Source organism: Esox lucius, chromosome 7, assembly GCF_011004845.1.
Source record: "Esox lucius isolate fEsoLuc1 chromosome 7, fEsoLuc1.pri, whole genome shotgun sequence".
NCBI lineage: Eukaryota > Metazoa > Chordata > Actinopteri > Esociformes > Esocidae > Esox > Esox lucius.
The window spans coordinates 27,065,469-27,078,032 of NC_047575.1; the positions used below are offsets into that span (position 1 = coordinate 27,065,469).

General features: G+C 44.4%; 1 protein-coding gene across 1 annotated transcript in view; it reads right to left on the minus strand.

The window, feature by feature from the left end:
- Nucleotides 1-1,911: 1,911 nt before the first annotated feature.
- Nucleotides 1,912-12,564, minus strand: part of LOC105011014 (CXADR-like membrane protein) — a 95,590-nt gene continuing 84,937 nt past the window's right edge. The window contains exons 4-7 of the mRNA XM_010870741.5: nt 10,015-10,182; nt 9,337-9,459; nt 9,062-9,203; nt 1,912-7,265 (exon numbers count right to left, since the gene is read on the minus strand). Of these exons, the coding sequence (XP_010869043.1) occupies nt 6,911-7,265; nt 9,062-9,203; nt 9,337-9,459; nt 10,015-10,182 (788 nt within the window). The 3' untranslated portion in view covers nt 1,912-6,910. The remainder of the gene's footprint in view (nt 7,266-9,061; nt 9,204-9,336; nt 9,460-10,014; nt 10,183-12,564) is intronic.

Below are 12,564 nucleotides of genomic sequence, written 5' to 3' on the forward strand. Positions count from 1 at the left end.
ACTCAAACTTCACATGGGCTTTCTGACAAATCCCCAAAAAAAGACATTAACGTTTGTTGAATACGCACATGAGCACCATTCTCGGTAGCTGGGTGAATGTGTGGCTAATAGACTTTCCAGGTAACTTAGCTATGAATAGATAACGTTAGTGATGGTTGATTGATTAGCACTCGCAAATCGGCCCGTTTTCACCAAAAACGTTTGTTTCCACTGCAATGACAAAATGACGTGTTCATGTTAAAACTATCACATTCGACAGTAAGATAGCCTACGTAACACTCAAATAACATTCTAGTTTTCCACTTTATAATACATTTGAATGTAATGAAATAGAGAAACAGTACAGTGTAAGACATTGATTGTACCTACCTGTGCCTACCAACAGCAGTCGATCAACGGCTTCTGCTAGGGTACGGCAACACCTCTTGGACAAACTACTCGCATAACCGCAGTAAACAGTTAAACTAGAACCGGTAGAAATTATAATGTCAATTTGTTATGTTTAGTTATGATTATGATTACATTTGCTAATGTTTATTTTGGACGGCGGTGCGTGGTTGCCTCTCGATGCTTGATTACTATGGTAGATTCTGACATTAGCCAGGTTTCTATTCACTTGTCAAAAGATTTTGAAGTACATTATTCACATAAAAACAAGCATGCAAACGTCATTTTTTAAACATATTTTATTTTATTAATCTCGTTTCCCCAAAAAAATCACAATAAGACATTTGTGATTAAGGTCCTGCTTTCGACATATGTGAAGCACATCCTTTGCCATTCTGATTCATGTCATACTGCTTGCACGGGAAGTCTAGACTTGAAACTCACAGGCGCCCAAACCGCCACAAGGAGTCACGGCATGTCAAGGCAACCATTCAATTACTAAACCCCGGAACCTGGACGGTACTGGCCGATTGCACCGTTCTGTGCGGTGTGTTATAATCCGTGAGCAAAACTGAAACCCTGCTCTCGCAATAACTGACGATAACATGACATGTTGAATGAAGTGTGCTAGCACTACATCCAAGATCAAAAACACCGATGGGGACCTAAGAAGAGGTAATGTAATAGCAATACTTAACCACTAGACGGCATCATAGTCCTTCATTCATTTTCAATGTAGCCCTACTTGTTCAGATGTTAATATACTGTGCCATGGTAATAATAATAATATACAGAAGGTGTTACTTCAGCATCTTAGTAAGACAAACACACGGGTGAGGGGATTAATAAGGAGGACAGTGGTCGGTTGTAGCATGTTGCCGCAGAGTCACCGAAAATTGAATTCAATTAGAAGGTCAGCTGTCTCACTGTCCAGCAGTTTCTAAGATTATAATGGATATTTATGACTTTTCTTATAGACACCCTAATCTGCTGGGACATACAGATGGACAGTGTCTATTCTGCTAAAGTGCCACACTGAAGGGAACCACAGCATGCAGACCCCATCTGGTGCTTCTAACGGTATCCTCATGGTCATCCGTCCGCAGTATGTCCTTCACTGCCCCACAGAATGGAAGAGTTTTTATTCTGAGAAAGGTTATCAAAATGTTGCCTATCAGATATAGTTAAATGCATAGCTATAGAATACATATAATTGAACTGCTGTTCCATTCATTCAGTTGTATTTCTGAGAATTTAATTAATTCTATCCAGTCAAGGAAACAAGGTATTTTCATTTGCTGTGTTTTATGGCGTATTGTACAGATTATTGATTAGAGGGGTGGTGCAGCGGTTAGGAGGCCAGTGGGACCAGGATTTGAGATTTGTCTCCCCGACACAATTTGAGCCAGGTCCCAAACATAAAAGCAAATACAATTCAAAATCATCAGTGAAATGGCTTCATGTGTCCAGGAATTCTTCTCTGCGTTTTTCTGCATGGCTGAAGTAGAGGACAATTATACCAAGTGGCTCTTCATCAAATGCTTTATTAGAAACCAAAACATTACTTATTGAGATATTGTACAAATATACATTTGTTGACTCAAAGGGGGGTACATGGCATTTTGGTTTATGACAACTTAAAGAGTGACTTACACACTGATTCCATGTGTTTTTAATTTCTCATTACGAAACAGATTTCCGTCTGAGGTGTGGTTCACAGTGGCAGTTACTGATGTTTGTCCCATGTGAGAGACCTATAAAGGAAGTCAGTCACTTGCTTAAAGATGTATCTAAGATAACCATAACTGAAGAAATCTGTAATAAATGTTTATGTTTTAGCCAAGGAGGTTTTAGTTGCACAATAACACATCAAACTAAGGAGTTTGGTTCAGTATTTTAGTTAAAATGTGATAGTTGTTATCTTAGCTACGTAAACAAAGGCTGAGCTGCAGGGCAGGTCTCTCACTGTCTGTGCCATAGATAGTGATCACCATAGCTGTTCATCCTGTATTAGTGGGCAAATGCACATGAACATAGAAAAAAATCTGAATCCAATCTTACTCATACATCATGGTGCATATCCGATCACAAGAAAACTCATGACGTGCCAGACTTTATGATTTTGGACTAGTCTAAACTAAATATATGTTTCAAACTCATCAACATATGACCTTTTTTTCTCTCTCGATTCAGTTCGCTTTTGGCGTTGTCAACAAAATAAAAATAAAATATATATATATATATATATGTATATATATATTCCTCCTAACAGCGCACATACTCCTGCCAAATGTAGGCACGATGGATACATAATTCATCTGGAAGATACAGTTTAGTATGGAGAGTATTGGCACACACTGGCAATACGTTTAGCAAATGTACGTATTCAGAATGTCTAGAATGTCCCCAATAAATAACTAGGTTTCACAGTCCTACATCATGTCAGCCAGGTATTTGCATTCCACCATGATGTCTCTGCCATGTTTTGCCGCTGTGTAAACGCTCTCCAAACTACATATTCCCCTACACATTTCAGTACGCTGGCCAAAGGTGTTTCACGCAAGCTGAACACAAACAGCACAGTTTAAAGCCCCCATGCAGTCTTTTAAAATTGATTTCTAGGTCATCACTATGTTGAATAAATCACTGTGCATTTCCTTTTTGGAATATAACAAAATATGTTTAAATATAATTTATTTCCCTGAGCCTCCTTTGGCCTTTGAAATGCTCAGTATGACTGTGTGGGTGTTATGAAACCTATTTTAATATTTGTCAGTACACAGACCTGATTGGCTGATGGTCTAGAAACTAACCCCTTACCTAGCTGAACAGTCATTGGTCTAATATAATAAAATCAACCTTGAGGAATCATGCAGTTGGCCAAAGGTCCCACTCAAACATGCTGAAATTCCTGCTCTTTCATAAAAAGGGCATTATCATAATGTTCAACATTGTTATTTTGATCTTATACTATGGAAATATCATCAAAAAAATAAGACAATCACGTTTTTGACTGCACTGGATCTTTAAGAAAGTGCATGAAAGTACTTCGGATTGAATAATTAACCCAAACAAACAATCTCAAAACAAACCCAACAAAAATATAAAACTTTCCTTTTTTTACAGTCATGACATTTTTTTTTTTTTATGTACAAGATTATCATTTATATATTTATATAAGCATTGAGGCAAAAAATACTGTTTTGATCTTTCTCTAGTTAAGTATCTGTGACATGCATTCCATCATTTTTCTGCTTTGAATGGATTCTTCCTCCCTTCAACATTACACTGTATGCCTGGTACGTACCACACAGGCCTCCTCATTCTAACCCTTGTGGAGGACTTCAGAGTAGATACACACTAATTAATGACATCGAGATCCATGTTTCCTAGTAGCTACAGTAATGTTCTTTAGTAATTGGCACACGGTGAAAGGGCAACATAACGCCTGTGGTTCACCTTATTCCAACCCCAGTATGGTTTGGAGAAGGTGGTCTTTTTACTGGCCTGACACAGAAGACGTTTCAAAGAAAAGGGTAAAAGTCCTAATGACTCGTGGAGCGCCCGCCACTGCTGAATGAGATGGGCAGTGAAAGGTGTCTCACCAACCAGGAAAATTCACACGGCCACACGGATAAGGGGGAAATCAAATCCTGTGCGTATCCCACTCTATCAAACAGCTATTAGAGCTGCATTCAATCATCCACTCAGCCTCCCTGAATTGGCTTTCAGGGGCATTATGGGAAATTCAAAGAGGGTTGTGGTGGGCAATCTGGAGCTCTCCCTCAGGTGTCATCCTCTCACCTCGCCACTCATCCGTCTCCTCGTTGAAAGGAGCTACTCGGCCTGCACTTCTCAGATTGTAACCGACTCAAGAGACTCATCAAGTCAAAGTTGTTGCCTTTCTTTCGGTCTTGGAACAGCCCACAGTTCATGAGATAATGCCATGTTACAACTGAGGTAATTTGAAAAAAGGATTGAAAAAGGTGAACCAGGGGGTTTCAACCAAGTATCAACCAGAAGCCGGGTTACATTTAACTCCTTTCAAGGAGTAAAGACCTCTGCGTCCTCATATCGAGCTATTTCAGAGGTCTGAGTATGCTATATATTGCGGGACAAGAATAAGACCCCCCCCCCAATGGATCCCAGATGTGTGTGCTAGGTTCCCGTGGGGGTCGTCATGGCATCAGTCTCTCCAAATACCGCCTGACCTGCCATCCATCACAACAACTGAATTGCAAGGGCGCTGGAAAATCAGGCGTGTCCCTTTGAGAGAGAAACCAGTTACAACGTTAAGGGACCAATGTGTTACCATGTACAGGCAGACAAGACGGTCGCTAGGCAGAAGTGACACCTTTGGATCTGAGGAGAGCTCAGAAAGAATGGAGGGCATAACATAACCTGACACTTTCAGCCAGGACCTTTTACTGTTTATACTTTGTTTGGCTCCAGTGAGGAGATTCAGTGGAATTATTTGAGTTTGACTAAAGCTAGCATGACAACCAGGCTACTGTCCTTATTATTCCTACTTGGAACGGAATCAATCACTGTGAAGCGGTGTTCCTTAACATAGTCAGATGTTTTCAATATATGTACATGTATGTTAACTCAAGGCACTCAGGATCATCACGGCCATTCTTCCCTAATTACAAGAGGGTGCCAAGTCAACACATGTGATTTCAGATTCTATTCTACAATGATGTGTTATGGCTCTTTGCTAATTTTCCTTTAATACAGAACATATAATGTATTCAGGTACAGACACATTTCGACTGCAAGGGATTCAACTTATTGCTGCACATTTCTGCTCCTCATGGGAAAAAGGTTTTATCCAATGACTTTATATACTGCAAGGTATAGCAACACATTCATACGTTTGTTCATTCATTTGGACTAAGGGCAACGCTATTAACATGGCACAAACCAAATCAGAAACGCTGTCAACTATACTCATCAAACATCAAAAGTGGCACTTTATCGATAGGGTTATGTCTGCCCCTTTAAAAACAATCCTGTGAAGAATCTGAGCTAAACAAAGACAAAGAGCTAACATAAAATATTCTCCCACAGCAATACACATCACAGCCATTAATAATCCCCTATGATGACTACCCAGTCATACAACCCTTGGGCTTCAATGACGCTGTCCATGGATTGGGAAGATAATATTACATACCTCCAGACTTGAGTGTATTGTGCTGGATTCCGAGGAAACATGGGAAATCAGTACCATGTTGTTGATAGGGTGACAGGTGACATGTTTCTGTGTGTCTTAAACTATAACGTCTTTGTACAAAGGCAAACTTCCCTCCATAGCAGATGTAAAAAAAAAAAAAATGCCCGAAACAGATCCCCCACATACTAGTGATGACAAGAAGGAATATGCTGTGTGTGTGTATGTGTGGGGGGGGGGGGGCACTGTTCAACCATGGAAGAATATTGCGTGTGGAGGGGGGGGGGGGTTGATTCACCAATCTAGTAAATGTGGAGGACGGTTGAGATGGGGTGTCGCCACATTAACATCCAAAAGCGAAAACCTGGTCCCAGGCTTTTTTCATTTCCCCTGAAACCGTAAGCTCCGCTTGTCGGGGACCTCGCACAGGGAGGCAGAGAACTTCATCCACTCTCATTTCTAAACCAATCGCCATGCTGGCCTTGGCGAGAATCCCGGAACAGGTGTGTGAAGCCAGCGAAGCAGCCTTGGAGATGTTTATTCGCTCTGTGTGGCGAAGTGTAATTGGCTCTGTGTGACGGAGTGTGATTGGCTCTGTGTGGCGGAGTGTGATTGGCTCTGTGTGGCGGAGTGTGATTGGCTCTGTGTGGTGGAGTGTGATTGGCTGTGTGGTGGTGTGTGATTGGCTGTGTGGCGGTGCGTGATTGGCTGTGTGACAAAGTGTGATTGGCTCTGTGTGAATAAAGCAGGTGTTTGGAAAGCAATTTACTTCAGGTCTGTTTGGGATTTCTTTCTTTCTATTTGTTGTCTGTAGTGTGGTTTGATCTGGTTGGTAGAAGATCGTAGGCGACCGCCACCCTGGACAGTTCTTTGGCCAGCTAAATAGCTTTTGCATCTCTGTTACTTTCCAGTCCTCTGTTGGCTCTCACTCCCTTCCTCCGTTCGTCCACAGTGTTCCGGCTTTCACGGCTCTGTCACTTTGGTTTAAAAAGACATCATCTCTACTCAGGTCACACCCCGGTTCCTCTTCTTCCTCCCCACCTCAGAATCTGATCCACATCAGTGCCCTCGTTGGCAAAATGAAAAGAAAAACAAAATGACATTTCACATGTCACCGGATGCCATGCAAACAAGATATTTTGTCCAGTGCTTTTTGTACATGAGAGGGGGCGAAATTCCTTAATAAATGCACTCCATGATTATTTTTGGTTGGTTAGTCCTTAGCTGTGAGTGAGGGGGGTTGTACTCATGGTGTGACTGGTCTTCTCGGGGCGCAGGCTGGGGTTTGCTATTGGCTGCGTACTGGGGATTCTTCTGTCTGTCTAAGTCCAGGTTCTCCTCTCCTCGCTCCTACACAGTCTGGAAGGCCTTGGTCTGGGCAGGGATCATTACTGGTGTTGCTCCCATGCGAGCCAGGTTCCCCGGGCTTAGTTTCGGGGGAGAGCTGGGCTTGGCTGGAGCCATGCGAGGCTCTGGGGTCTTGGGGACCACTTGTGTGTAAGCGGGGGGCTGTTGTGGGAAGCTGGGGGACTGGCCATTTTCCTTGAGGGCCGCCACGGCAGGCAAGCAGGCACGCGGCCCCCGGGGGGCGCTTGTGTGGACCATTGACTGGGTGGAGGAAGTGCCAGAACGAGAGCTCCCAGAGCGGGATGACGAGAGGGAGTTTGGCTTCACCAGTTTGGCCTTGGGAGCCTCAGCGTCCTCCCTGAAACAGAGGCAAAAACATGCGTGGCTTAAAACATGGAGGATATTTCTTCATGAATGACATGGCAACCTTCCACATTATTACAGTCAGTTCATTGTAAGCATATCTGTAATGGTTTACATGCGTTGTGAACCATGCATGTCAACCATGCAGACTGTAATGCATGTAAAGTCTGTCCACATCCATAAAACATTATGCGCCTTTATGTCTTTATACAAAGCTCAAGTTTTCTCTGAAGTAACAGCAGTAGCAGGCTAAATAAGTACTCCGAATGGCTGAATAAGTGGGATAACATGTCGGACCAAGGAATTCATAGGACATTTTTAGAGTTTGGTCATCCGGCTTAGACACAGGGTCACAGTGATTTGTAATATTAATGTAGACAGCAATAAACCACAGTGATTTTTCATCCGTTTTTCAAAAACTCCAGCAAGGCCGGAACGTTGGGAGAGCACTGCAAACACTGCGCAGTGTATCGTCACTACAGTATGAGTTTAGAGATCCCTTACATTCTCTACAGTAATTAAACCTCTGTCTGACCTCTGTCTGACCTCAGTCTGACGGTGTGTGTGTGTGTGTGTGTGGACGCGTGAGTGTTGTGTGCACACAAGTGTGCTTGTGTGAGCTAGTGCATCACCTCTGACACTAAGTATGTAAACAGGACAGAAGCTCCGTGCCTCATCTCCTTGCCACGCCACTCCATTATTGATGCCCAGCCCTCCCCCGTGTCTGCATAATTCAGCCTGACACTTGCAAATAGGCAGCAATGTAGACGCTCCGCCATAGACAACCAAAGAAATTGCTGCTGTTGTTCCCGGCCCCAGTGGCAGTATTATCAGACTTAACTGAGGACACTGGGATGTGGCTATGAGAGGCACTGAAGCTGCATGACCAGAGGGAAACAGAGGGGAAAGGGGGCGCACAGCCGTGCTACAGACAGGAGGCTACACTGGAGAGGGAGGGGAAAGGGGGCGCACAGCCGTGCTACAGACAGGAGGCTACACTGGAGATGGAGGGGAAAGGGGGCGCACAGCCGTGCTACAGACAGGAGGCTACACTGGAGATGGAGGGGAAAGGGGGCGCACAGCCATGCTACAGACAGGAGGCTACACTGGAGATGGAGGGGAAAGGGGGCGCACAGCCATGCTACAGACAGGAGGCTACACTGGAGAGGGAGGGGAAAGGGGGCGCACAGCCGTGCTACAGACAGGAGGCTACACTGGAGAGGGAGGGGAAAGGGGGCGCACAGCCGTGCTACAGACAGGAGGCTACACTGGAGATGGAGGGGAAAGGGGGCGCACAGCCGTGCTACAGACAGGAGGCTACACTGGAGATGGAGGGGAAAGGGGGCGCACAGCCATGCTACAGACAGGAGGCTACACTGGAGATGGAGGGGAAAGGGGGCGCACAGCCATGCTACAGACAGGAGGCTACACTGGAGAGGGAGGGGAAAGGGGGCGCACAGACAGGCTACAGACAGGAGGCTACACTGGAGATGGAGGGGAAAGGGGGCGCACAGACAGGCTACAGACAGGAGGCTACACTGGAGAGGGAGGGGAAAGGGGGCGCACAGACAGGCTACAGACAGGAGGCTACACAGGCCGCTTTAAATGGTGACGGTGTTAACATTTCCATCTTAGTCATTTAGCAGACTCTCATCCAGATTGACGTACGATGAGTGCATTCAGCTAAAATAGGTAGATGATACAGCCACATGGTAAGACTTGTGTACGTCCACTCTATTAGCACATCTGCCCAGCTGTCTTAAACGTGTGTGGCCGTGTGTTTGTGCATACCTGATCTCATTGGGAGTCTCTTCCTCTTCGTATTTCTTCTTCTCCTTCTTGCGAAACACCAGCCAGATGATGAGGATGATGAGGAGGACGCCGAAGGACACGCCCACCACAGCGCCCGCCACCACACCCATGCCCCGCACGTCTACATTTTATGCAAACGTCAAAATAATGTACCACAGACTGGAAAGAAGGTAGCTCACACGGCTGTGTGTGTTGTGTGCGTTGTGAGTGTGTGTGAGTGTGTGTGTTATTATGGGTTATTGTGGGCCACTCACAGTGCAGCTTGACCTCCACCGTGCAGCTCTCCTCCCCCACGTCATTGCTGGCAGTACACTTGTAAACCCCAGCACTCTCCTTGGTCAGGTTTCTCAGCGTCACTATTTCTGGGTTCTTCAGATCTTACACAGGGAAACAGGACAGCGATGCAACGTAAGTCAAACACCAAATACATCCAGCGGGTACGATGGATAATTATAGGAAGGCATGAAGAGTGACCAAAGGATGGCGTCTCCATTGCGTGATACTGCATGGCCAGTGGATGTGTGAGTAGCACTGGTGGAGTCGACATAGAAAAGAACTATTCCACAGCACCAACACCTGTCACTGACATGATGTGACCACGATTATATAGGGATGTACTAATACAGATGGACCATCTGCATTTAAATTGATCTGGCATCCTGGCACAAAGTTAAATTACATTATGTTAAGTACAGTGTGTCCTTTTAAAGGGTATTTAGTAAAAAATTAATAAAAATGAATGCCAAAATAAAGGCGTTGGGCTTCTTTTTACTAGTCTCAAATATGGAAATCCCAGTGGAAGTTGACAAATCTGACAGACGTACTTGTGCTGAAGGCTTATGGTGGCAACCATGTCCTCAGAAACTGCATCCGCATACACACACACACACACACACACAACGACCATGTATGCCATGGACTATAGGGCTTACCAATGAGGGCCAGCAGGGGCAGCTTCCCCATGTACTTGCCCTTGTCCAACACCCTCTCCCATTTGTAGCTGATGGGGTCGGAGCCATCCGTAGACTTACAGCTCATCTTCACGTCACTGCCTTCCAACAGCCGGCCTTCCATCCAGCAGCGGGGCTTAGATGGCTTCACTGGGAACGCAGACACAGAGAGTCAGACACACTTTCCTGGTGCATAAATGATGGGCTCATATTTTCCACAACGTACTTTTTTAAATAACTCAGTCAATAATAATATGGTCCACGAGTATTTTGGACTGGAATTATAATATGATCCACAAGCATTTTTGTCAGTAATCTTGAGTAATGGTTGTTTTGGGGGGTTGGTGCTATGTAAGTCTGGGTCATCCTGGGCTCGAAATTGGGGAAACAGGGACACAAGGTTTGTAATGAGAGCCAGGACATCCAAAAACAAGTTGCCAGCCAACACAAAAACTGCCACCCAACCTGAGAACTGAACTGAGCTCCAACACCTGAGACACATGGTACACAGCTTGGAAACCACTGTGCTTTAACCGCGGAGCTGAAGAACACGGTGTCCAGATGCAAGACCACATAGAGTTAGATGCCCAGTCTGAAAGTGGAACTGAGAGCCACCAAGGTTGAACTAGAAGTCACAAGGAACCTAATGAAGAAGAGACTCCAACAAGTAGGGCAGAGTACAATCAAACCCGCATTACAGTATTTACCCAGTAGCTCTTTAGCACCATAAAGGAACGACAACCAACCTACTACTAGAGCCAAACAAATGGTGTGCAGTAAATAAAGCTGTCAAATTGGCAGTAGCATTGTTCATCATTTGTTTTTACTTATTTCATAATGCCAAGCACAACCAGCGGATGTGTCCATCATTGGAGTCAGTGAGAAAGAGGTGGAGAGAGCAAACACAGGGCACAGTACATGCTGTACTATTATTTTAAGCAACAGAAATACAAACATGTCGCTTATGGTTTATTTTATAATACATTCCCCGCCCTAGCAGACAAGCTTTCAACTCTGGAGGTCGGGCTGAAGGGACATAATGGATGTTAGGTTCCAAATGGCTGACTGTATGCTATTATAACAAAGCAGACTTGAAAATGTTACCAACTTATTGACACAAATACTGTGTCGCGCCTGCCCGATCAGCGTTTCGCCCCCACCGAGGGAGAGGGCACTACCAGCAGTGGTTCAGGACCAGGGGGAGAGCATGCAGAAAGATCACCCGCGGCTGAGGGAACATTCTGGAAACAGCAAGCAGGGTCTGCCCCACCCCTGCTCAGCTGTTTCCCATCAGGACCGATCAGGCTGCTACAAATAGGGGGATATGGGCCCCCAGAGGACAAACCCCGTTACAAAAGGATTAACTGCCATTGTGTGTGTGTGTCCTAACAGACCGCAAAAACAACAACGATGTAAAGGCGTGAGAGCTGCCAAACGAATCCGAAGGTGAGAAGAGCGTGGGCCAGAGAAGCCGCCAGAGCCTTCGCCGTTCTCTTTGGAGGCCCATGCACAGGGGAAAGGTTGTCGGCCTGAGGACATCCCTCTCAGCACAGCCACCTGTAAAGTGGTTAGAGGTGCGGGGGTGCGGGGGTGCGGGGGGTCATCCCAAAGGCCCTCCTGCCCTACCAAGGAACCCGCCTTCTTCTCCCAACTGATGAATGACCTCTGTCGGTATGTGCACCACATCCGAATGTCGGTCTACCATCAGCAGTCAAATCTCAGGGCTCATGGGGATGAGGGTGTCATTTCTTTGGTTGATTTAAAAAAAAATATCGCTTTCAGTTAAAACAAACCTGACAGGAGGGCCGAAAAAGATTAAATGAAACTGATAATACATTTGGTAATGGTGTATTCTTAACCAGGTCTGAGATGGGAAACAACAAATTGTGGTGAAGATGATTGGCTAATACTTTGGAAGCTGCATTTTTGTTAGCTGACAACTAACTAAAGTTTCTTTGAATTAATAGCCTGAATTTAGCCTTTAATTTTTTTGCCAAACATGTGGTTATAGAGGACATTTCCATAATGGCTGACAGCAGAATTCTTCACTAGTTTCCCACTAGGGATTTCAATTTGTAGGGTTGACCAAATTGATTTTCCCAAGTCATATCTGAATAATTTGTGCTTCCTATTTGGTTCCGTACACACAATATAACATGTCTCTAGTCAAATACCATGGCCAAACATAATATAAGTACAACTTGCATCCAATAAAGCACCACCCTGGAAAGCCTATACTATAATACATTGGGAAAACACAAATCAAACAGATCAATTTGATCAATTGATAGTGAGTTGAATTGAATGGGAAATATATAAAACATTAGTTTATTTTCACCACAATTGTTAAGATATCTCCTAATGTGGTTTAAGCTATTAAGTTTGACTTACAGACTATTATAAATCTATATTACTATGGTATTATTATTACATTTATTATTTAATATATTATTATTACACTACATGCCATATTGCATTGTTAGCCAATTTAGAAATACATTTAAAATGCACACTATATACATTTTATGCATG